At 38.0% G+C, this 25,360-nt stretch overlaps 1 protein-coding gene across 1 annotated transcript in view; it reads right to left on the minus strand.

The window, feature by feature from the left end:
- Positions 1-25,018, minus strand: part of LOC127946174 (parapinopsin-like) — a 31,301-nt gene extending 6,283 nt beyond the window's left edge. Inside the window, exons 1-3 of the mRNA XM_052542538.1 lie at positions 24,640-25,018; positions 20,726-21,054; positions 9,382-9,615 (exon numbers count right to left, since the gene is read on the minus strand). Coding sequence (XP_052398498.1) covers positions 9,382-9,615; positions 20,726-21,054; positions 24,640-25,003 — 927 coding nt within the window. The 5' untranslated portion in view covers positions 25,004-25,018. The remainder of the gene's footprint in view (positions 1-9,381; positions 9,616-20,725; positions 21,055-24,639) is intronic.
- Between the last annotated feature and the right edge of the window lie 342 nt (positions 25,019-25,360).

The following is a 25,360-nucleotide window of genomic DNA, read 5'->3' on the forward strand; positions in this document are numbered from 1 at the left end:
ACACTTTGAAGGCTAGATTGTCCAAGCAAGGTCCTCAAGGGAGCTTTGCCGATTATTATTATTTTTCTACTGTGGATTGCTCGTATGCTCACACTGCTGGAATCTTTTGCTTCTTCAGTTCAGCCTGAGTGTTGGACCTGCCTGCCACCTCATCTCATTCCAGCCAAGCACTCAATCCCAGCTCTACTGCTGTCCGTTACCCCCTCAGCATACCCTGAGCTTACTCTCGCCTATGCAGGTCTAACCACAACCTCAGCCCTCTGACCAATCAGCTCTGCCTTGGCTCCTAGCTCCCTCGTTTCCACCATGGCCTATCATCCCATCGGCTCCACCGGGCTCCTTTAACCTTTGCCTCATCATTCCGCCCTTTGGCTCTGTCAGGCCCCTCCTTCCCCCTGGCTCCGCCTTCATCCTCACTCACTCCAGCTCCACCGTGGCCTTCCAGAACCACTACTCCACATTGGTTGCCAGAGCCTACTGCTCCATCTTGCCCTTTCGTATCCTCAGTGTCGAACCAGACTCCTTGTCTGCTTGGCTCCGTCTAGGTCACCATTGCTGACATCCTCACAGGAGCCCGTTTCTTCGGATCCTCCTCCTTGGCTTCCACCATGGCTTCCCCCTCCTGCAACTCTGCCATGGGCCTGTGTTTTGGCTGGGCTATGATGATCCATCGATGAGTATCTCCTGATCTAGCTCACAATCATCTCATGCCTCCTTCGCTCCCCCTTTATCTTCACTGCCCTGGTTCCTCCTGCCTTCTCCATCCCATCTCCCCGTGCTGTGGTCTTTTATTATCTGTCTCGCCCTTCTCCGGTTTGGTCGCTGGCTTCTTCCTCTATCGTTGCCTTCCTGGTCCTGCCTGCTCCATCTTTCATCTTCTTCGCCATCTCCTCTCATCGTTTTGTCTTTGGTTTTTCACTATAGACTCTTTGTAGGCACAAAGATGTGCCTTTCCAGAGGGGGGCGTTCTGTCACAGTTTTGTCGTGTTCATGTCATCTGTGACCTAGTTTCTCTTCATGTGTCTTGATTTGATTTGTCCTTCATCAATTAAACCCTTCACCTGCTGTGTATTTATTCTGCCTTTTTGTCTCTGTCTGATGTCTGGTCTTGTCAGTTTGTGCTAGTTTGTATGTGTAGATTTTGCCCTGTTAATAGTATAGGCAAAGCAAGTTTATTTATATAGCACATTTCATACACAATGGTAATTCAAAGTTCTTTGCATAAAATGAATTAAAATAATCATAAACAAAAATCACAAAAATAAAACAGGGAACTTAAAAACATTTAAAATTATTTAGAAATTGATTTAAAATGAATTTATAAAAGTTAAAAATGGAAAATGATTATACGTAAACTATAGTTGAATCAGTTCAGACGTAGCTCAGTGCTCATTCAATAAATGCACAGCTAAACTGGTGAGTTTTGAGTCTGCATTTAAAAGTGGCTAATGTTTTAGCACATCTGATCTCTTCTGGAAGCTGATTCCAACTGCCGGCGGCATAATAACTAAAAGAAGATTCCTCTTGTTTTGTGTGAACCCTTGGTATTTCTAACTGACTCAAACCTAATGATCTGAGTGGTCTGTTAGGTTTATATTCAGTGAGCATATATGCAATGTATTTCAGTCCTAGGTCATTGAGTAATTTATAAACAAGTATAAGTACTTTAAAATCAATCCTAAATGTAACTGGAAGCCAGTGTAAGGACCTGAGGACTGGTGTGATATGCTCAGATTTTTTTCAGATTTTCCTAGCAGCAGCGTTCTGGATGAGCTGCAGCTGTCTAATTGTCTTTTTGGGAAGGCCGGTGAGGACCCTATTACAATAGTCCACCCAGATGGTGATGAAGGCATTAACAAGTTTCTCCACATCCAATTCTTGCAATGTTTTTGAGATGATAGTGTGCTGATTTAGTTACTGATTTGACATGACTACTGAAACTAAGGTCTGATCCAGAATCACAAACGTATAATTAAAAAGACTCTTCTTCATAGTCTTCTCTGCCTTTTGGGTTATCACCATAGTGTGACAAATGCACTGTTGTCCAAAGTACGTGCTATGTTCTTGCAATGTACTTTACATTATAGATAAAAGGTTAGCACTTTATTTTTCAGTCCTGTTCCTCATGTACATACTATGTACTTATTATAGTAATTACAATAACTATGTAATAACTAGGCACTAACCCTGAACCTAACCCTAAACCTAACCCTACCCCATGTAGTTACCTTGTATTACCAGAACTTTCTTAGATAAATACACTGTAAGTACACTATAAGTACATGTTAGTACACGTACTGTAAAATAAAGTGCAACAGATAAAAGTTTATTGTAATTAATCATAACTGTCTGCAATGGTCTCAGAGGAGTTAAACACATTTTCTGAGAGAAGGTGTTTTGTCTGTGTGTGAGAGATTTAGCACATCCTCACACAACAACTTTCACCATGAAATTTTGACAAATTCAGTCTACACTTTGAAGGGAGTTTTATGAATACTAAAATACAGAAGTGCAAGTGTTAGTCATAAAAGTTCAGAAACTCAATTTCTGTAACAGAAACACTTATTTTTAACTTTAACGATAACAAAGCAATATATTTTGCTCCAAGCAAACCCATTTGCAGCAGACTGAAATAAGGGAATGTTTTTGTGGCCTTGGCTCTATACAACCATCAGATTGTCACATTTATGTTCAGTTAGTTTGCTTTCTTGGGCTTTCAGATTGTTTTCAGTAGTCTTAGTCTCCTGCCAGTCATCAGTTATCATGGACAGTTATTCCTCCTCATTTGCCTGGTCACTGTTTACATTAATGTGTGTTACTTTAGCTTTCTTGGATTTCTCTCGTGTGGATTATAACTACATTCTGGGTTGGAATGCTATTCATCGTCTTTGTGCCTTCTTCTATGACACAGATAGAAACAAGATTTCATGCAAGTGCTGAATAAATGAATGGCTAGTCATGAATTGTTCCCTCAGAAAGACAGTGTAACTAATCCCCCCTTCAAAATCCTCCGTTTCAGGAACAGTGGCTAAAATCACATTGAAAAACGCATTTGAAAATTTCAATTCAATCTGGAAACAAACAAAGTTTAGGGCTTTTGACAAACACAGAAAAAGGATGACATGAAATCAACAAGGAAGATGTAATTGTGTACTATTTCTAGGCCACTAATATACATATATATATACTTACATACACACAGTAAATGCATCATTTTATAAACCTGTTCCTGATTTATCCACGCAGACTTCAGTCCACAAACAATCCACAAATCACAGAGTAAGATTTCACCCCTTGAGAAAACGTAGTATACTTAGTATACGTCCATTTTCACTGTATACTTATAGTCTACTACATTTCCTCAGAAGATGCCAAACACTGCAGAACCATCAAGTTTTGTAAACTCAGTTTCTTTGTATATTATATACCAGAAACACTGCTGTATTCAAACATAAGTGCTTTTTTTTGATACTGATTATAATTGCCTTTGAATCTGAGGGAAAACTAGAGACAGACAGAGACAGATAGACGACTGGAGGGGTATAGATTGGGGCCAAGGGTTCACAGTTAATGGTAGACTTTCCCCAAGCCAATCGACTCCAGTCAGCCTGTTAATGGCCATTCTGTGTTCTGCTAGCACTGATGGGACGCAATCATGCATGACCATGACATTCACTGATAGTCCTCACAAAAGCTCTCCATGCCTCGACCACAAATCTGCTAGTCCTGACAAACATCTCCTTAATGTTTGTACTGACAGAGTTGACCTGCAATGTAATCAATCTGTCTGAATCTGAAAATTGCTTACATTGCTGTCAGCCATTGCAGGTGTGTGCCATGCAAGTTTTTTTTTTTTTCTTGTACAGCAGACAGGTGAGAAATGTGATGCGTCTTAGGTGGGAGGAATGAGTCTATAAATGGATTCAGATCCACACACTCATTACAGGGGCTGACAGGAGGTCTAGTGAACCCTGCAGAGATGACGAAGATGGCACAGAAGGTGGCTGTGCATCTGGACATGCTGTAAGACAGTTAACACAACTATCTGCCTTGGTGTTTCATCCAATCAGATTTAGCACATGTGGCTCATTGATTTAACATGGCCACTAACTGAATTCACTAGGATTAGATCAGATTATTTTTGATGATTAGTATGTGTAATTCATTCATGGGTAAATCAGTGCTCTTGATTAACAGCAAATTAAGCTCTGTTGCCAGTATTTGTGGCAATTACTATAGAAAATACGTTTGACTCATCCCATAGTTACAATAAGGCAACTGCAATTAAAGTACACAGGGCCAGGCAGTAAATATTAAAATATGCAATGTTTATATCCACAAGTATGGCCACAAAGCTTATTAGACACTTGTAAAATATGTTATATTAAACGTTAACATAGAATTCAACTTAATTTTCATGTCACAAGAAAAGCTGCTGATATTACATTGGTGAATAATTAGTTCATCTCCCACAAAAATTATTTAGACAGCTTTACAGATCAAATAATAAAATTTTTATGGAGGATAATGAATTGACAGAAATGCAAGCTGCAAAATGTGCAAGCTTTTGGAAGATGCCATCATTTACTTTAATTGTCAGCGCCTTACCTTAACCACATTATTTTATTTTTCATTTGCATTTTTTTTTATTTAAATTAAGAAAGATGATTTAAATTTCTATATTATGTTACAAATGCTGTTGGTGTAGCTTAAAAAAAGTTTACCCACAAACAAAACTTCTGGCATGATTTACTCACCCTCATGTTGTTCAAAACCTGTATGACTGATTTTTTTTCTTTAATGATATTTTGAAAAATGTTGGTAACTAAACAATTTCTTTTCACATACATACATATTCCATACATTGTTTGATTACCAATATTTTTTTAAATAGCTTCCTTCATGTTGCACAGAAGAAATAAAGGTATACGGGTTTGGAAGCAGATAAGGAAAAGCAAATATTCACAGAATTTTCATTTTTTGAGTGAACTGTTTTTTTTTTTTTTCAACTTATAGCCGAAACACAGAAAACTCCTTTAAGGATGCAAGTCAAGTAAAGAGCAGAGATTCTGTGCGGGCCTGAAATAACTCTTACACATGTGATTTGCATGTTCCCCATGATGAGAACATCTGAAATCTCCATGTGGGAAAATGCTAATTATCTTCGCCATCTCCTATAAGTCTGAACTTGGTGTGAGCAGTCAGGGTTTAGAGAATCATTTCCACCTCTGCCAGATAATAAGCAATAATTTCAGTGTAACTCATGCTGGATCAATGAATGTTCTGTTGGCCGGGTACAGTCCGGATCTGAGAGGAGTGCTGGGTAGCACACTTTTGAGCAGATGATGGTGTGGAATGGAGATGATTAACTCTCTGCGGGGTATTGAAAAGCTTGGGAGAGCAGGATAGAACTTCCTTGCCAATTATGTTACACCTGTTCACAGGTGGTCCAGAATAACTGATCCCACTGCTTGGATGAACTGCCTGTATCTCTGGAAAGCTCTTAATTAAGCTGCCACTTTTGTTGTGTTTTTTTGTTTTTTTTTTGACACAGTGTGAATAATAATGTCTATTTGCAGTCACTTTTCACATGGCAAGAAAACAAATAAATAAATATAATAAATAAAAATATAATAATAATCGTATTGTAATTTACTTGTATATTTTTTCTTGTTTTGCAGTAAAAAAAAAACAAAAAAAACATAAAATTTCCTAAAAAATATACTCTGAAGAAAAATGGTGTAGCTAAACTTGTTTCCACCATGGGATCTATTCATCCATCCATCCATCCATCCTCTGGTGAAAACAAGATGCCATAACATATGTATTATATATATATATATATATATATATATATATATATATATATATATATATATATATATATATATATATATATACAGTGGGGATCGAAAGTTTGGGCACCCTTTGCAGAATCTGTGAAAATATGAGTGATTTTCAAAAAATAAGAGAGATCATACTAAATGCATGTTATTTTTTATTTAGTACTGTCCTGAGTAAGATATTGTACATAAAAGATATTAACATTTAGTCCACAAGACAAAAAAAAAATGCTGAAATTATTAAAATAACCCCATTCAAAAGTTTGGGAACCCTTAGTTGTTAATACTCTGTGTGGTCCCAGCACACAGTATTAAGAGCCAAGGGTTCCCAAACTTTTGAGTGGGGTTATTTTTTTCAGCAATTTTTTTTTGTCTTGTATATATATATAACACAAAATAATAATGTATGAAAAATAAACTAATAAATGACAGTTATATTAATATATTAATACGTATGTATTGTTTTAAGAATGCTTTAAGAAAGTTTTTACTGGAAACCAAGGAAAACATTTTGAAAATGTTGTTGTGGTGCAGTTTGCATGTGCTTGTGACTCTTAAAGCCAATTAATGAACAATGGAGGTTTTCAGCAAAATAATGCTTCCCCTAAGTACACATTGGGCCCTATCTTGCACCCAGCGCAATTGACTTTGTACACCGACGCATGTGTCATTCCTATTTTGCACCCGCGCAAAGCGCGCTTTTCCCTCCACAGAAGCACGTCGCTAAACTAGTGAATGAACTTGCGCTCCCTGGGCGGTTCAGCGCAAAAAAGGAGGCGTGTTCCGGCGCAAACAATCCCTGGTGCTATTTTGCTGTTCCATTAAACAATTGCGCCACTGACCAGAAAAAACCTAGTCTAAAGTCAACGTCAACGCGTTGCGCGTTGTTCATTCTGCTATTTTAAGGGCGCATGCTTGACCATAATATATAGCGTGCACAACGCGCATACACTTTGCTCATGTAATCTACACAGATGCAACAGTTATTTTTGCAAATCATAAATTGTTACACTAAAAAAATATTAACACATGAGATGACGGAAATCATTGTGGTGTGCCACGAAGATGTGAAAAAAATAGGCATAAATCTAACTTACAAATTATTCAGGCTAATTATTCTCCCATCCCCATACAACACAACTTCTCTGTCTTTCACTGCTCTTACAAGAACATCAGTCTCCTCGGCTGTGAACCGCTCCTGGCGTGCGCCTGGTAAATACGCCATAATAATAGCAATCCATAATGGAACTTGCGCACCTGCTTTTAAAGGGAATGTTGGATGACTCTCTGATTGGTTTATTTCACGTTACGCCCAAACCACACCTATGAATAATGAAGCTGCTTCAGACCAACCCACTTTAGATTTGCGCCGGGCGCAAGAGCCATTTATCCCGCCGGGAAAATAGCAACAGCGCAGAGACCCGCCCACAAAGTTACTTGCGTTTCGCGCTTTGACACTTGCGTTTCAGATCGTTAAAATAGGGCCCATGGTGCTCTTAATCTGAAATTTGCCAGAAAATTCCTTTACGTCCCAGAAAAGAGAAAGAGGAAGCAGTAAATGTAATTACCACAGAGCATGACAGCTCCTGAACCCATTCGGTATAATAGTACTGTTATTTACTCACGAGCTCAGGAACTTCGCAGCTCTCTCGCACTCCAAAACCCACTTTTTTTCTGGTATGCTTCCATTTTCTGCCGTCTTTCAATCTCCACCGGTCATATTGACACATGCCGAGCAGATACTTGAATCTGTACAGCACTTTAAGTCTTCAACTCGCCTCAACTCACAGTTTCCATGGTTACGGGCTGGGAGGAATTGAAGACTGAAAATGACATACAGGTGACTGGCGTCTCCTCCAACAGGCAAAACTAGTTTTTCCAAGTCTTCATCTCCGGTCTTATCCCAAGCAATTGTTTGGAGCAAATGCTTAAACCCTTACAGAAGAGGAGTGCACAGATATTACAAACCCAAACACATGTACACAAGTTCAGAAATGATAATAAAATGTGCATCTTGTATCAGTTTGATCATGTAAGAAGTGCTTCTCTGAAAGAAAAGTTTATTTGCAAACTTTCTACTTTTGCCGACCAAACTCTCACACAATCCTTGAACAAAAACAAAAGCATATATATTTTTTTTCACTTAAATGGTTTGTGCATTCTTCCAAAAACTTGAACATAACTGCATGCATAACTATTTGATTGTTTTGTCCATCCATAACCTAAAATTAAAGCTGGAATACAAATCAGACATCAAAGGATGGATTTGAAAAGCCTAGGCTTTACTAAAGAATGCACTCTGTAAAAACAGATCTTTAAATAAAGTAAATAATGCTGAAAAAACCCCCACCAATAATTTACTTGATTATTGTAGGAAATTATTATTATTATTTTTTTAACAGTGCAGAGTATGAGAGGAAAAGGATGAGCAGATAGAGAGAGGTTAACAGCAGAATACAATTCAAAACTCAGATTCAAAACTAGTAAAAGAAAAAGTCAAATCCTTTTTCATTTCCTGTTCCCAACACTGAACCATTTAACTTGATTTTAATATTACATATTAATGAAATGTTAAAATGGTAATTTAATAACGTGTTATGTAGATTATATCCTTGTATGTTTTCAATATATAACTCATGAAAGGTTATAATTTTACCTATAATAGCTTGACTATGAACTGAGTGGCCTTGACAGAATCTTACAAACCCTTATTTAACTAACTTAAGCTACCTAGACATTCAAACAATTTTTCCTTTTCATTCGCTTCAGCCCACATTTTGGACCAAAATAAATTCTCAGCTTAAAACAGTCTCTATATTTCACATTCAAAGGAGGTTTTGATGGTTTTTGCCATATTGCCATGCTTAAATTGAGTTTACATACGCTAGCTAACAAAATAGCAACTAAACTAATTTGTCTAATGTGACATTACTTTTCTTAGTTATTTTTACAACCACTCGTGATTCTATAGGTAATTTTTAACACAAAAATGTTTTATCAAAAAAGTAGCCTATGTGTTTCCTTACAATAACATTCATCCATTTTTAAGTGTGATTAAAGCATTCAAATATGTAAAAGTATGTGCTGCATTTACAATCAAATAATCTAAAGCAAATATCACTTGTAATGTAATATTAATATCATAGCCATCCACTAGGTTGACCATACGTCATCTTTTTCCCAGACATGTCAAGGCCGGGATATCTAAATTGCCTAATATGTACCGATATTGGCTTTGTTTTCCTAATGTGTTTCCACTTCCTGAAAATAATGACTGAAAGATAGTTTGACAAATAGCATGCAGACATTGTACTAATCAACCAATCGTGTTGAGGAGTTGGGTTCTACAGAGAATGGTCAAAACTACGTGAACATATAATGTTTGAGCACTAAAGAGGGCATGATCAATGAATCAAATCCAAAACCTGGACATTTTAGGCAATCTGGAAATCGCGGCCTGGACATATCTGGGAAAAACAAGCATAGTATCTTTGCACATTGACTGATAAGCAATTAATACCATTTATCTGTTACCCACCTGTTTGTTCATGAAGATGTAGATGACAGGGTTTAAGACAGTGCTGCTCTTGGCTAACAGAGAAGGAACGATGCTGGCTGCTGGTGTGACCAGGCCGGGACGCCCGAACGTGGCAAGCAGGGCCATGATCCCATAGGGCAGCCAGCACAGCAGGTAACACACCACCATGGTGACCACCATGAAGAGAACACGCTGCTCCCGCTTACGGCTCACTGCTGTATTGATCCTGCTCATCTTTGCCATTGTGATGAAGGAAGAGGAAAAGGAGGGGAAAGAGAAATAAGTGATACATGACATCACACTGTGCAGCTGCGTCACTGCTTCTTTAGCTAAAGTATTAAAACTGTACATGCAGACATTCACAGATTAAACGCCTCAATGAATGTTTAGCGTAGCTTAGCTGGGCAGAAATAGATATAGCCATGAAATCGATCACTCTGGTCTGTAATAGACCCTTATACAAAACAATGGGTGAACAAAAGGCCTGTTACACGTTGTAGAATTGCCTACTGAGCATGAAGCACCATTTTCTCAGTGTTGTAGCACTTTGTCTGGCTGCTAAGTGCTCTTTTGGTGAAGGCGCCCAAGAGCTGACAGTTGCTACTTTGCTTGAGCTTCAGTCCCTGAAGTTTGGTGCAGTGGTGCTCTGCAGTGTCATTTCCTCTCAGACCCCAATGTGGATGCAGAATAAAAAGTCATTTTCTTTATCAACACCCCCCATCACCCTTTAAAAAGAGCTTAATACTCTTATTCAGCAAGGACACAACTAATTTATCAGAAGTGACAAAATATATTATTTTAAATAAATGAATACATTTTAATTGAATTATTTTGAACTTACTGGTCAAAGATTCTTCTTCAGTTTCCACATTAAAAACATCTTAAAAGTCTTATAGACCCCAAATGTTTGAACAGTAATGTATATAAATATAATTTTTTGTGATCTTGAAACAACAGTGCTCCTTTGAGCTGGTTAATGTTATGCATTACATTAATAACCATCATGCAACCCAAATTGAAAATTTCTCCTAGAAGGTTTTTTTTTTCTTTACTGGAAAACAAGGCAAAAATACTCAAATCACATTGTTCCTGCATTCATGTCCAGATTAAAAATATAACGTCAACATCACTGATGTGAATACAGCACTGGTTCTCACATGACTGCCGTTTTCAAGACATTACCAGAAAGAGTCAGTGACCGATCTGTGTTGTCACACCTAAGTAAGTGACTATACTGTACTAGTGAAATTAATGAATATGAATGGGAAAAGACAGAAAGTCTGCAATGGGAGGTAACCACATTAAAACTGGAAGAATTCACCTCTACTTTAAGCCACATTTCCTCACATATAATTTAAGGATCAGAGTCATACAGTGCTTTGAATTATACTTTAAATTACAACATGAACACATGGGTCTGTACTTCTGCAATGTAATGGCTGAAACCCTGCACCCAGAGCAACATAATAGTGCTTTGATTAAGAGCTAATTAAGAGCAATGGAGTGTAACATGTCCGGCCATTTCCTCACAAGACACCTTCGTTTCCACCCTCCACCTCGAGCAGAGGCCGCAACTTGACAAATTATTCCTTAGCAGAATGTCAGATCAATGTCAAGTTGCTAAATGGCTCCCCATTGAATTGTGCCACAGTTCTCTGGGTCTTTTTTTAGTGGTAACATTAAAAATTAGTCCTATATGCAGAGAGAGGGCAACACTCAAGGGTGCATGCTGTGAATAACACAGCATGTAAGGTGTGAAGGGCTGTGGGGGTGTAAAGTCATCCCCATAGGCCACAGCCAGCGGCACATCTGTGGACACACTACCAATTAAGAGTGAGGAGAAGACGTGACTGGCGGATGAAAAAAGGCGGTTTGTACTCCACAAGACATCCACAACTTCCACCCAATTGAAGTTTGATTGACAGGTGGAAACTTCATGGTCACATTAAACACAGGATACCATGACTGAAGACGGACAACCTCAGATGTGTATCACAATAGGAGACAGTGTGTAGGTGTGTGTCCACTTCCCATAATCCTCAAATGAATTCCAGTAATTACAGCACAACTTGTGATGAAACTTTATTGCTGGGGAATAGCAACTATAAGCAGTTATTTACAAAATGCTAAATGGATTAAACAAATACACTGTGAAATAGGGAAAATTAGGACAGAAAATAAGCTTTGAGAACATTATAATGATCACACAAAGTGTGAAAGCATAGGCTCAGTCAATATTCAAAACCTTATTAGCATAAATAGACAAATTTTCCCCTCTGGGAGACTAGATTGAATAGATTAAAAACTAAAAAACACCTAAATCTGATGACATCCAGAGCTGTCAAACTTCTAAAATGTGCCTGGAGAGTCACAAACCCCAAGATTCCACATTGGTTGCATCATTAGAGCAGGCAAGTACATGTAAATCCAGGCATGCATTACACATCTAAACCCAATGTTGTGGTGGTGTTGTGGTAATGAGACTCTCCCCTCTGGGTGCACGTGTGAGCCCTGGAGTCAGAAGTTGGCAAACCCAGCAGCATGGAGCGCTGTGAAGGAGATGATATTGCATGTGGCAGCTCCTGTGGCTGTCAGAGAGCCTTTGGTCAGGGAGGATCCCTCGGTTATGTGGGTAGGTGGACATGAAACATGTGGCTATAAGATTCTGAATACCGTGTGGCTGCAATCACAGCTGAGAGCTTTAAACTAAACTTCTTCTCTGATCTTGGAAAAACACACTTCTGTCGCCATTCAGGGGAACATGGATCAATCTTTCAGTTCTCCGGTCAACCTGATATTCTGCTGATCTGGTGTAGGGTTAAATTTGAAAGACTTAAGCAAGATGGTGACGACCCTTAAAAGTTTTATCTACACAGCTGAGTTTTTAGCATCACTGTAAAGAGTTGTGATCATCAGTTTGTAATCAGTTTTGAATGTGATGAAATGGTGATGAAAATGTTCCGGAAAATGGTTAGAAATGTCTTTCTATCAAGTTGTGAACAGCATGCAAAAAACTAATATAAAACACAACCAGGTAAGTATGATTTCTCAAACAAAAGAGCCACTTCTTTTTATTGAAGCAAAAACAGTGAAAACTGATTTCTGAAACAAATGGTTATAATGAGCTAATAATAATCCTAAAAATTTCAGAAAGTTTTTAAAACAATTCCAGAAAGTTTCCAAAATTTCTGGAAAGTTTAGAACATTTTCTGCATTTTTTGGGGGGGCATTTTTGCCTTTATTATGATGATAGGACAATATTCGGAAAGGAAGCGAAGTGGGAGAAAGAGAGGGGGAAAAGACCGGAAAAGGTCTGTGAGCTGGGACTTGAACTTGGGACACCCAAAGCACAACGGCATTGTACGTCGGTGTGCTGCCCACTAGGTGACTTGCACTGACATTTTTCAACCCTAATCAATACTGAGCCTTATAAATGGTAATGAATTCTGTCCACACATAAACAATATATTAATTTCATACAAGAAGCTATTACTTGCTACCAGTATAAGATACAATAGCTAAACATTTTAGAAAGAAAATCTGAATGTTTGCATGTTACTAGGGCAATCCCGCTCGAAACGTGAGTAGCAATTGGGCGGGTTTTGTTGTGAAAACCTGGCAACCCTGACAGAGACTGACATTCCAGACCAGAACGCACATTTTCAAGGGAATATGTCTGACTGTAGCATTGTTTTTCAGATAAAAAAGTACGTTAACTTAGCATGTTTATTAAATATCTGCAAACATATTATGGTATTTTCATGCTTTAGTAGACAAAAACTTACATACAGCACCTTTAATCACTAAAGCCTATAATGGGAAATTTTCAAACATTAATGACATTGCCATAGCCAGCAGCCATATCACCCTGGGTCCCAAGACCGGTTTCCCACTGAAGCTAAGCAGGGCTGAGCCTGGTCAGTACCTGGATGGGAGACCTCATGGGAGAACTAGGTTGCTGCTGGAAGAAGTGCTAGTGAGGCCAGCAGGGGGTGCTCACTCTGAGGTCTGTGTGGGTCCTAGTGCCCCAGGGTAGCGATGGGGACAATATACTGTCAACAAGCACCGTCCTACGGATGAGATGTAAAACCAAGGTCCTGACTCTCTGTGATCATTAAAAATTATTATTATTATTATTACTACGCCATTTCAAATATTTTCCTGTGCACAGGACCCTCTTTAAGAACCTACCCTATACATTTTACATAATAAATAAGAATAGAGAAGTGCAAGTACCAAAGTTTTTATTTTTTTTTTAAAGAGAAATGACTAAAAATGACAAACTTTAGGAAACACCGTTTTTTCTGGATCAGTAAAACAGTAAATAAATAAATAGGGGAAAAATTATATATTAAAAAAATTATACATTTAAAAAATAAATAAAATATTGTAAATAAATAATACATAAGTAAATAAGTAATACAATTAATAAAGTTGAAATAATTTAAATATACGTTTAAATAAATGTAATATTTCAATACTAAATAAAACAGAAAGAAAGAAAACATCCATGAATAAATCAATCAATTCATCCATCCATCCATCCATCCATCCATCAACCAGTAGTAGGATTTGCAATGTGTTCTCAGACTTCAGATGAAGTAAAGTAATAGGAGTAACAGAATTTAAAATAGCTGCCAGTAAAATCCATGTATCTTTCTCTCTCTCACACACACATAAGTGAGAGACAATAATTAAGTAGAGAAAGATAGCTGATAGTTGAAAGATGGTCGGCTGGACTGACACATGGAACAGTGAGTCGGAAACACACAGCAAAGTCTAAAACAGACTTAAAGAAAGTGTCGTCCAGAGAGAGAGAAAAAAGGAGATGGTACAGTATATGGATGAGGAGTTAGGGTTGAGTGACAGAAAAGAGAAGGAGAGATAAAACTTCATTCTAGTCCGACCCATTTCAGTCAAATAGGCCCTGACGAATGTCTCCTGATTGATTTGAGGCATAACCTGATCTGTCGTCACCTACACTAAACAAATACAGTGGACTAGATCATTATGTCTTCTGTCTGACAGGTGAGCAGAACAGTTGTGAATATAGCTGCTAAAAAGTTCCCAGGAGAGTTTGTTGCTCTATGCCTTCCTTTCTTTATTGCTCCCAGTCTCCGTCTATTCTTTAAGCAGCTACTGTTGCTTGTACAGCATGCATAAATCAGTGCCTTTAAGTAAACAGTCCTGCAAAATGAATTAATCTCATTCATGTCTGCACTCTATTCTCTGGAAACCAGCAATGAGGGTGTGTTGAGTAATACAAACACTCCTTCCTCCACTAATCTCATTTTCTGTGTGTAATTATATCCCTCTATTTGTCATAACATGTTAATGAAAATTTGTGTCCACTAATTATAGACTAAGAAAATGCAAATTATATAATAATATATTATATATCATTTTTATTTGAACTGTGCAAGCGGCTCAAATTAGATAGCAACTTGTGTGCGACTGGTCCTGAGAAAAGGATAAATTCTAAAATTATTTACAGTAAGTATCTTTAATCTCCCTGAATCCAGGACCACCTAAAAATTTCATATGTGAAGTTTGAGCAGAAAGAACAGCGCATGTCAACATTTTTAACATTTCTGAAAGTCAAACCATTTTGACATTTTAGTGAATCAGTTTATTCAGATGAGTCATTTAAATAAAATTCAAAACGATTCAAAAACGACTAAATTTTTTTGTAGTGGAATATTTACACAATTGCAATTCATTTAGATATATTTTCTATCTTTTAATAGTGTTTTCAATTTGTTTTCAAATTTAATACCGTTACCTTATGAGATCCTATTCAAAAACTATGATGTCACATTTCTAGAACATTGTAAATCTTGAATTTCTTTATATTATATTTAGAACACTTCACTTTGTGTTATACAACGTTGACATAGAATTTCAGAAAACTAATGCTATGAGTGTTTCTAATATAACGGCTGAGGGAGGGACAATGAATTTTACATGCTTCTCTTCTGACCACCAAAATCTCTTGCCCCAGCCTCCCCACACACACTTTTGGAATGTCATAGAAATGCTATATTAGAGTTTTTCTTTTGCTATAGGTTCAAATCAGAATGCAAAAATATATTTGTTGTAATTTCCATTCACCATTATAGAAGTTTACAACAACTTCTGCTTCTAAAAACTCCGAAAAGTATTGTCTTGTGGTATAGAAATACACTGTTGTGATTGTACAAATAAATGCCAGAACACAGATCCACTCCATAAAATTCTATATAGGCCATTCGCCAGGACTTATTATAGGACTAAGGATTCATTCCACCTGTCCAACCTTAAAAAATGCTGTAAAATTCCCACAACAACAGCAAAAACGGCTCTAAATAGCACAAGATAGAATATGACAACGCAGCACATTTTAAGACATGCCTCATAAGTTTCTCTTTCAGGAGTGCAGAGTAGCATTTCAGCAGTAGCTGTAATAGGGACATGTGACAACAGAGTTTTGCTGAATTTTTTGACATCTTGAGGGCTGTCTGTTCTGTCTGAAATGAGGGGATGAGGAAAGACCGGGAAAGAGAAGGTTAGCTAAGAGCCAGGGGTGTCCAATCCTGCTCCTGGAGAGCTAATGTCCTTCAGAGGCTAGCTTCAGTCTGGCTCAACACACTTGCCTGGAAGTTTTCAGTAATCCTGAAAAACTTGATTATTTGGTTCAGATTCATTAGGAATGGAGCTAAACTCAGTGGGAAATCGGCCCTCCAGGAGCAGAATTAGACACCCCTGGTCGAGATCTACCAACTAGTGCTGTAAGTATTAAGCTGTCATTGGTCTTTGAAGCTCATGTCTTCCATATTTAGGGTATGAAAGCAGCTTTCACAATATCTGGCCACTTAACCTGGAATAGCAATTCTCCAAAAAGACTTGAACATGACTGTCAATGTCATTTGAAGGCTCCTAATCAAGTTATAATCATAAATTAGGTAAATGAATGACAGAATTTTCTTTTTTGGGTGAATGATCCCTTTCAAGACATGCAGTTTGAAAAGTAAAGGCTGAAATACACTACACAAATTTTGCACAGATATTTTCCCCTATGTACAGTCTGGGTGAGTCAAAGCTATAGTTCCAGAAAGTCAGAGCAGTTTGCAGATTTTGGCAGCATTTTGATTTTTTACTTTCAAACTTTTATATCGTCCAGAAAAGAAAGGACTTATAGCAAGTAGTAAACTCTAACAAAAACCATCCTAACCAATTTGCCCCAAACTCCAACCTTTAATCCAAACCAATTGCATTAAATCAAAATGCTTCACCTGCAAAACTTCTTCCTTGAAACCTCACTTGAGGTCAACACTTTTCAGAGCTGGCAACATGACTTGCAGCAGATATAAACTTCGTTTCTCTCTCTCGTTCCGTCTAACCAGCTGATCTCTGTGCAAACGGATGGTTCGGTCTCAAAGGATGGTGGAAACTACTGTGGCAAATCCTCTGGGTTTTTCACCCAACGTTTCCCCAGTATTCTCCGGTCCACCAACAGTGTGAGTTTACAGAAAGAGACAGGCCGTGTCTGAGCAAATGAGGCTGGTGTTTGGGAAGGCAGTGGATCCCCTGCTGGGTGACATTTTGGATGGGTTAGTCAACGGCTGAGTGGAGCGACAGGAGCTGGGAGGATAACTGTATGTGCCCTATGCACTGTAAATATGCAACTGTTAAATCTTCATTCAAATTTATATAACACTGTGACACTTTTGGGGGACGAAGGCACAAAGCCTACCAAATCCACCCTAGCATATGTCAGTGAGAGCTTGAGCACTGGTTTGCAGTCTTATTGATCACAAAGGTGTGAATCATTATCTAATTGACTGCTTGTGATGTATGCGAAATAAAAAGAGGCTTCAGCTTAATCGAGGAACTGGTTACTATGTAATATAACATCATGTGGCATTTTTATCACCCCTTTGAGATTTAGCAGAGTGGATGGGGAATATATCTGGCACCTGTCCCCCCAGGACTCCACCGCACCGAACAGTCAGAGTTGCATCTCGTATAAACACACAGGGTGCTAATTGTCTAAAATACTCAAAGCTTATCAGCATTCCGCCTCTGCGCCCGTGGTTCAGTACCAGTGAAGAGGAACTACAATCACTCTAATACAGTGGAAACAACGCTTCAGTTATCTGATCTCACGCTACGATTGGCCTATAATTGGTTTGCATTAAATGACATCCAAATAAATTGAAGGCAGCAGATTAGGAAAAATGCCTTTGATCAAATTATTTTATCATATTCAGGACACCATTATGCTAATTATTTTGTGCGAGGTATCATTATGCCACTCTCTAAGAAACCATACGAATCGTATGAAGTGTAAAGTAACAATGGCAATAAAGTTTCTAATGATTGTTTAAATTACTTGAATGGTCGTAAATTGTTTAATGTAATGTATATGTGAGCTCAAAAATGCAAAGTTTGAGAAAACTTGAACACTTAAGCACTCAATGGAGTAGCGCTTTTTCCAAACCTGCATTAAAGTTTGCCAACTCTGAGCCGGTCTGTTTTGACATCACGGCAATGCTCACATCTGAATGTAAATATGTCATCGGTGTGGAAGTTCATCACTCTGAGTGAAAAAGACAAAGTTTGCAATCTGTAATACGTGTAGGGCCAAAGTAAACCATGGGGGCACCACAGGGTTTGATTAATGCTTGTCTAGGACAAGTTGATTTTTTAAAGGGGCGAGTGAGAGTATTTTGCTTGCCCAACTGGAAAAGAAGCCTGATTTAAATGCGAGGAAATTATCTTGACAACATTAGCTGAGCATATGCACCTGATTCTAAAGAAGCATGTAAACTTTTATGGAGATGGTCCATATTAGATAATTACACTACAAAAGCTACTACACAAGAAAAGGTAAAAAAAATAAAATAAAATCATGACAAATGACTTGAAAGTGCAAAAAGTGGTCTTTTTCCTCTCCGATGGATGTTTACAGGAATGATTACTATTTTTTAATCAGTAGCTCAAGCGTGTGTAACCCCTCTCACCCGGGTCCTCTCTGACGCTCCTCGCACTCGCTCCGAGCGGGGCTCGAACTCGGGTCTCCGGCATGGGAGGCGGACGCACTAACAAGGAGGCTAAATGGCTACAGCCACTAGCGTCTGTCGCTAGTGCGTCTCTTGAGATCGGGGAGTGATGTTTACCTGCACAGCACTACTCGCTGGCCTCCGTTACACGTGAAGTGCTGAAACCCTGTTGTTGTTTTTTTTAAAAGGCCCTTTTCATTACATCTGTTTTGTTATATACAGGAATTCATTTTCAGTTCATTTCTTATTTCTACCTCTTTTCAGTCACAGAGCACTTTATGCTGAGAGTTGTTTAAATGAGAGAACATCTGTAACTTAGTCCAGATTCGGGGAATTGTAATGTTCAATAATTTATTGTATTATGTACATTTTTTTTTTTTTGCACTGAAAATTTTTGTTGGCATTTGCTGTCAGTTATAGTACTGCAAAAATCTGTAATGGTAGGTCACACTAGTTAAAAATAAATAGTTAAAATAAAACTAATCAGAAATGGGAAAATTGCAATCAGTGCATCTCATATATATATGTGCTTAAAGAGACTGCAAGGTCATAAGCCCTGTGAGGTGTCTTTACTAAAGGTTAATTTTCGTTTCTCTGCCTTTGTGAGATCGTAACCCATTAATTGAAAATGATTTCCACTCAGGGTAAGAAGACCTCCCTTTGTTCCTGCTTCTATCAACACAAGCCCAGGCTCAAAGTTATCTGCTTACACAAGCATGGATGTGTCAGAGAAGCAGGGTATTTGATTTGATTTGATTTGAGGGTTAGATCACACCATTGATGTCTAGCGCTAAGTCTTGACCTATATACACTACCGTGATAAAGTATAACCACAACATCACATTCAGTTCATTGTGGATCTACAGATGACCTTCAGACCAAAATGAGATTCAGCAGGCCTTTTTCACAGAAAAAAAAAAACCTTTATAAAGAGAGTGCTTATGTTAATGCAATGACAATGAATTGCTGCTGAATGAAGTGAAATGAAAAGGTGAATCCGCCAGTGCTGAAAGCCTCAATGGCCTATTTTAGGCAGGGCTAATTTACATAAACATGAATGTTTTAATTTACGAACTCTCTCGGAACATCACAGTCTATTAAAAGTGCTGAAACATCTATTTCATACATTGTAGTCTGTTCAGACACAGAGAAGATGGAGCTTGCGAGATGATATTGTTGCTATTGAAAGTAATTCGGTTGCAAATCAAAGTTATTTGTTGTGTCAGAGGATTTAATGTAAGCAGCTGATGGCCTCTGTTAGCTCACCCATACTGAAAGGGGTGGGAGGAAGTAAAGGAATTGTGGGAGCTTTGAGAGCATTTGTGTTTTGTTTACTCCAGAAGATTGTCCCACTCTGGGGACATCAAATAAAAACTACTTCTCCATTGAAATGTTGTTTTCTTCTCATCTCCATGCAAATTTTGACACAATTTGCTCCATTCCCAACATAATACGGTGCTTAATTTGCATGCAAAATGTTTTGTGCAAAACACTGAGTACACTTTTTAATTGTTGCTGACTGCAGATGCTGATCACCTGACAGCACAGGACATCTCTGGAGCAAGCGTTCGAAAAAGAATTAAACTAGCTTCCTCTGGTAAAGTGGAAATGATAGAGGAACACAGACAAACTGCCGTGAGCCAACCTATTCAAACTGTTTTTAATTTGAACCACATGTAGAGAGAGGACTGCAGAGTGGTTTTGTTAATTAATGGTGCAAAAAGGTCATTGTGAATAATGATTTGTGAATATTAAGCTAATTGAAGTTGAATTTGAAGTCCAGGTAATTGTTTCTCTTGTGGCAGGTTGCATAAATAATTTGCTGCATTTTCTGTTACAATAACAAGCTGCAATGTAACGAGAGGGAGTCAAGGACAGTTTTTCCCTGCTATTGTATTGTATTGTATTGCACACATTTCATGGTGCCTTGATCTACGCTTCTGTTGCTTCTAGAAGGGGGAAATTCACTATGAAAATGTTATATTTTTTGTAAATTAGGCACAATATTTATTAAGTCCAATGTATATAATAAAATAATAATATTTATGGAACAATATGCTATGGAAGTAAATGCTGCCATCAACTGTTTGATAACCAATATTCTACAAAATATCTTCTTTTGGGTTCAACCAAAGAAAAAAACTCTTAATTCATAATTTATTTAATTTATTGTGCAACCAGTACTCAAGAAATGCATCCAAAGCCAAGTAAACCAGGCGTATGGTTTGTAATATGAGGCATAAAGCTTCTCTGAAATCAATAACTCATCAGCTGTAGTAGACAGTGGTGGTTGTGACACCTACCTGTGTGATAACCTGAAGGAGTCTGCCATAGCTGTAGACAATCACCATAAAAGGGAGAATAAGGCAGAAGATAAATAGACAGATGATGTAAGACACGTTGTTGGCTGTCCTGGCGGCCCAGTTGACGCTGCAGGTGGTGCCAGGGCCCTCCGGACCATAGCAGCTCCATCCAAACAGTGGTGGAAGAGTCCAAATAATGGAATATATCCAGGCAAAGGCAACACCCATGGCCACCTTTCTGTAATTGGTAGAGTCGGCCTGCGTAGCCCCCATCATGGTGCAGTAGCGCTCGTATGAGAGCACCGCCAGAGAGATTAGAGACACGACGCCTGTACAAACAAAGAGAGATACAAAGACAGCACAACGTGCTGCTATGAGTAATAGCTGCTTTCTGGGTTGCTTACAGATCTTATTACCTTTGTAATAAAGGTTGGTTTACGTTGAGTAAAAGGCCAAATCTGCAGTTTTATTGGATGTACTGCAGAAGTGCAAAAGTGTTCCTGTAGCATTGTGTTAGCAGCGCAAAAGGTTGAGGGTTCGATTCCCAGGAAACACACATACTGGCAAAAAAAATGTGTAGCTTGAATGCACTTTAAGTCGCTTTGGATAAAAGCATCTGCTTAACGCATAAATGTAAATATACAGCATGCTCAGTGCTGTGGGTTTACCTTGCTTAAATTTCGAATTCGATACACTCTGACACTGTAAAAAAATATTTTTCTAAGTTGGAAATTAAGATAATTGGATAACGTTTTACTAGAAAATGTTGAGTCTTTTTACTTTAAAACATCATGTTTAATTCAAACTGTTAATTGGGTTTCTTTGCAGTTATTTGTGAAATTTACCAGCAGTTTCTGAGGGAAATTGTATCAAATTAAATCCTACACCAAATGTTTATTCAATAATATGTGCCATTAGTAAGGACCTGCTTTTCTAAACTGTGAAAATGTTTTTCAAAGTTGTAAATAAAGATTATTGAAGCATTTTTACGAGAAAGTATTTATACTTTAAAATGTCATGTTTAATTTAATGTGCTACTTTCTGTTTCTTCGTAATTGTGACATTTAGCTCTTTCTGAGTGATTTTTTTTTTAAAGGAATAGTTCACCCAAAAATGAAAATATGCTGAAAATGTACTCACCCTCATGCCATCCAAGATGTAGATTAGTTTTTTCCTTCATCTGAACAGATTTGGAGAAATTTAGCATTACATCACTTGCTCACCAATTGATCCTCTGGAGTGAATGGGTGCCGTGAGAATGAGAATAAACTATTCCTTTAAATTAATCCCACAACAATTCTTTTCAATCTACTATTACAAATCATCTAACCCACTTCCTCTTCAGAAAACCTGTTTTAGTGTTTACATATTAAAAGTAGTTTTTACAGTTGAACTCTTGGTTTCTTATAACAGCACATTTACACCCTTACTTGGCACTATTTTGCAATATATTTTGGCATGATTTTACTAATACACAATCCCTTGTTATTTGAGAGACCTTGCAGTCAAACACAGCTGCCTTCAATTTCAGGTGTGGTATTTTAATATTCCCCTGAGTTTGTTTGGTTTTGCCAAATGCACAAGGACACAAAAAAATCACATTACCAGATGCACAAACAGTTTCTGCATGTGTATTGTGTAGTTCACCATTCAGGATGTTTGCCAATCAGTCCTCATAAGACTGTAAATCTGTCTTTTAATAGTTGAAAAAAAAAGATTAAAAAAATGATGACGCTCCCTTATTTAATAATTAACTAAAAATGCAGTCACATTGGGCTTTGAGCAGTGAAATAGGGACTGTGCGACACTACAAACCAGACAGGGTTTAAGTTAAAGTTTTTAAATTAAGCTAAAAGGCCAATCTGTGACTCCTCAGGTTTTTTTTTTTTTGGGCTATTTAAATTTGCAGATCAGAAATCCCTAAACTTTAAGCAAAGAAAGACAAAATGGATGTGCTTGCATTTTCCATCTCCCAAAATCCTGCCATGCTGGCAATCACCTCTTTCTATGCCTGATGTGAGTGTGTAGCTTATGTAAAATCTGCACTGAAAATGTGTACCATGTCTGGATGAAGTTATATCTCAATGAGCCTGACAATGTAGCTGTTCTGTACCATTCACAGCTGGTTCAAAGAATAAAGGCTTACATTTTTTTTGTCTTGTAAATATCAGCATTGTTAGCACTTTATCGGTGTAATTCATTTGAGGGAGATAGCAGTAATCAGTGAAACAAGTGTATAGTCCACAGCTTACAATTAGCATCATAATGGCTTTAGACATTGTTAATGAGTAAAGAAGCAACTTATATCATGTAAAGTACATGGCAGTTCCTGATGACAGCTAAACAGGAAAGCAAGTAATGTGCCTTTTGAAAGGAATGACATGAGTTGCCATCCGTCTTTCACAGACTGGAACCAATTACAGAGGTTTTCTCCATAAAAGCAATCTTAGTTCTCCTGTAAGCATGGATTTATTGAACCAATGGTGATTCCTATAGCTTTGTTCAGCAAGGGACCCTGACCAGTATTTCAGGTTTTGACCATTATAATGCATCAACAACATTTTTTATTTACCAACTAGGTTATATAAGAGTTCTAAAGCATTGATGTTAAAATCTGTTGTCATATAATCACAAAGACCCATTTGATCTTAACGGCTGCTGGCACCAGAAAAGTAACACCTGTTAATTAACAACAGAACAGCTATTCTACTCACTGGAAACACTACACCTGTACACTACACTCTGCCCCATTACAGAGTGGATGTTATGGGTCAAGTACAGGACAGCACACATCTTATTTCCCTACACAGCTCTCCTTGCCTTCAGGTTGAGCGCTAAACCCTAATCAGGAGAAGAATACACCCCTGCCCTGGTGTGTTTATTTAATACCTTTCTGATTATGCACATACGGATATTTTCAATTTTACACTGTAAAAAAAAAAAAGTTTTCATTATCTTTGTTTCCAATAATTTGTCATTTTTATTTATTTATTGAGTTTTCATTAAATAGTTAGTTACACCTTAATTTTTGTCATCAGTAAATAAATTCATAGTGGCTTAAAAAGTGTGATTAACTTATTTCTGTAGGCAGTAACTTTGGCAAGTTTAAAATTTTAGTGGGTTAGACTTTTTGTGTACATTTGAGCATTTCTCTCTCTCTCTCTCTCTCTCTCTCTCTCTCTTTGGTCTGTAGTCAGCAAAGAATACATTAATTTTACTATGGCACATTTCCAGAAACACAACACATGTTTCACAATCTAAAACATACCCAGGACAAGGAGTTTAAAATGTCAACAAGACAACATCCATCAAACTGATTGATGAAAGTCCTGCCTTCATATAATGTGTAAACAAAGCCTATATGTTGGATTAGTCACCTATGAGGTTTATAGTTCATGTGAACTGTACAGTGCATTTTGGGATATTGTGCTAACAAAACCCGACCTGCATCGTTTGTGGCAACTTTTATTTAGGGGGTTAACAACATATACTGCAAAGCTTTCAAAATTAAATGATAAATCTAAATGTGCAAACAACGTGCTTAATTCTGAAGTCAATTAAAGTTAATGTCTAGTTAGTATGATGAAATATATAAAAAATATATTTTATCTGTTATTTTTTAGATTATATTTATCTCTCTTTTTATATCAATGTTTGATGATACTGATATCTGTTCACTTTGAAAGACAAACGTTTTGATGACGGCGTAATAACAGGTCCGACGAGCTGCAAGTAGCAGAACGCAGAACGTTAAGGTTCTTATTACACATCTAACTCTCAAACAACATTTTAACCGGTAAAAACGTTTTACATTGTGGCTGCGCATGCGAGGTGCGATTCAAAAGTGCCAATACAGGTGCCTTCGAAGCCTACTTCAATTGTTTAACGACACTGCTGTTAACATACAGACTTACCGAGGAATGAATTGATAAAGCCATACCACACGCATCCCGCGCGTCCGATGAGCCACCGGCCCTGCGTGCTGGCGGCGAAGCTGAACGGGGTGCCGAGGACGCACACCAGCAGATCACTCACTGAGATGCTCATCAGAAGATAGTTCATGGGCGAGCGCAGCATCTTGTAGCGACAGAACAGGACGAGAACGAGCGTGTTGTTGAGAAACCCGAAAGTTCCGATGAATCCAAGGCACACGGCGACCACCAAGTGTCCGGTCGGACTCAGATTGTGCTCTATGTGATTCTCATCCGAGTGCGCGCTGCTCCCGTCATCTCCTCCAGCGCACCACGCGCAACTCAGACTCACGTTGGACTCAATCATTGCACCATTAATTATGGTTTATGGTTTAATCAGTTTGGTTTTGAAACGAGAGTCTGTGCTTTGTAAAGTCAGTGTTATCCATCAGGTTTGTAGAGTTTTCTAACCCATTATTTCTGTGGGACTGGAGTCTACCAAACGCATAACGCAGAAACACATGATTGCCTCATATATTCTAGAACAGGTTTCAAGATGTGGTCAAGCCAATTATGCCCCTCCTCGGGATGAATGGGAGTTTTTATTACCCCCCGCCTAGCTGACGTCTACGTCTCAAACCACAGCACTCTCTCCTAGTTCGTTTTTCACCCTTAAAATGATTCCTTGTTAATTCATCAAAATGCAGATATGCAAATTAAGGGT

This window comes from Carassius gibelio, chromosome A24 (genome assembly GCF_023724105.1).
Source record: "Carassius gibelio isolate Cgi1373 ecotype wild population from Czech Republic chromosome A24, carGib1.2-hapl.c, whole genome shotgun sequence".
NCBI lineage: Eukaryota > Metazoa > Chordata > Actinopteri > Cypriniformes > Cyprinidae > Carassius > Carassius gibelio.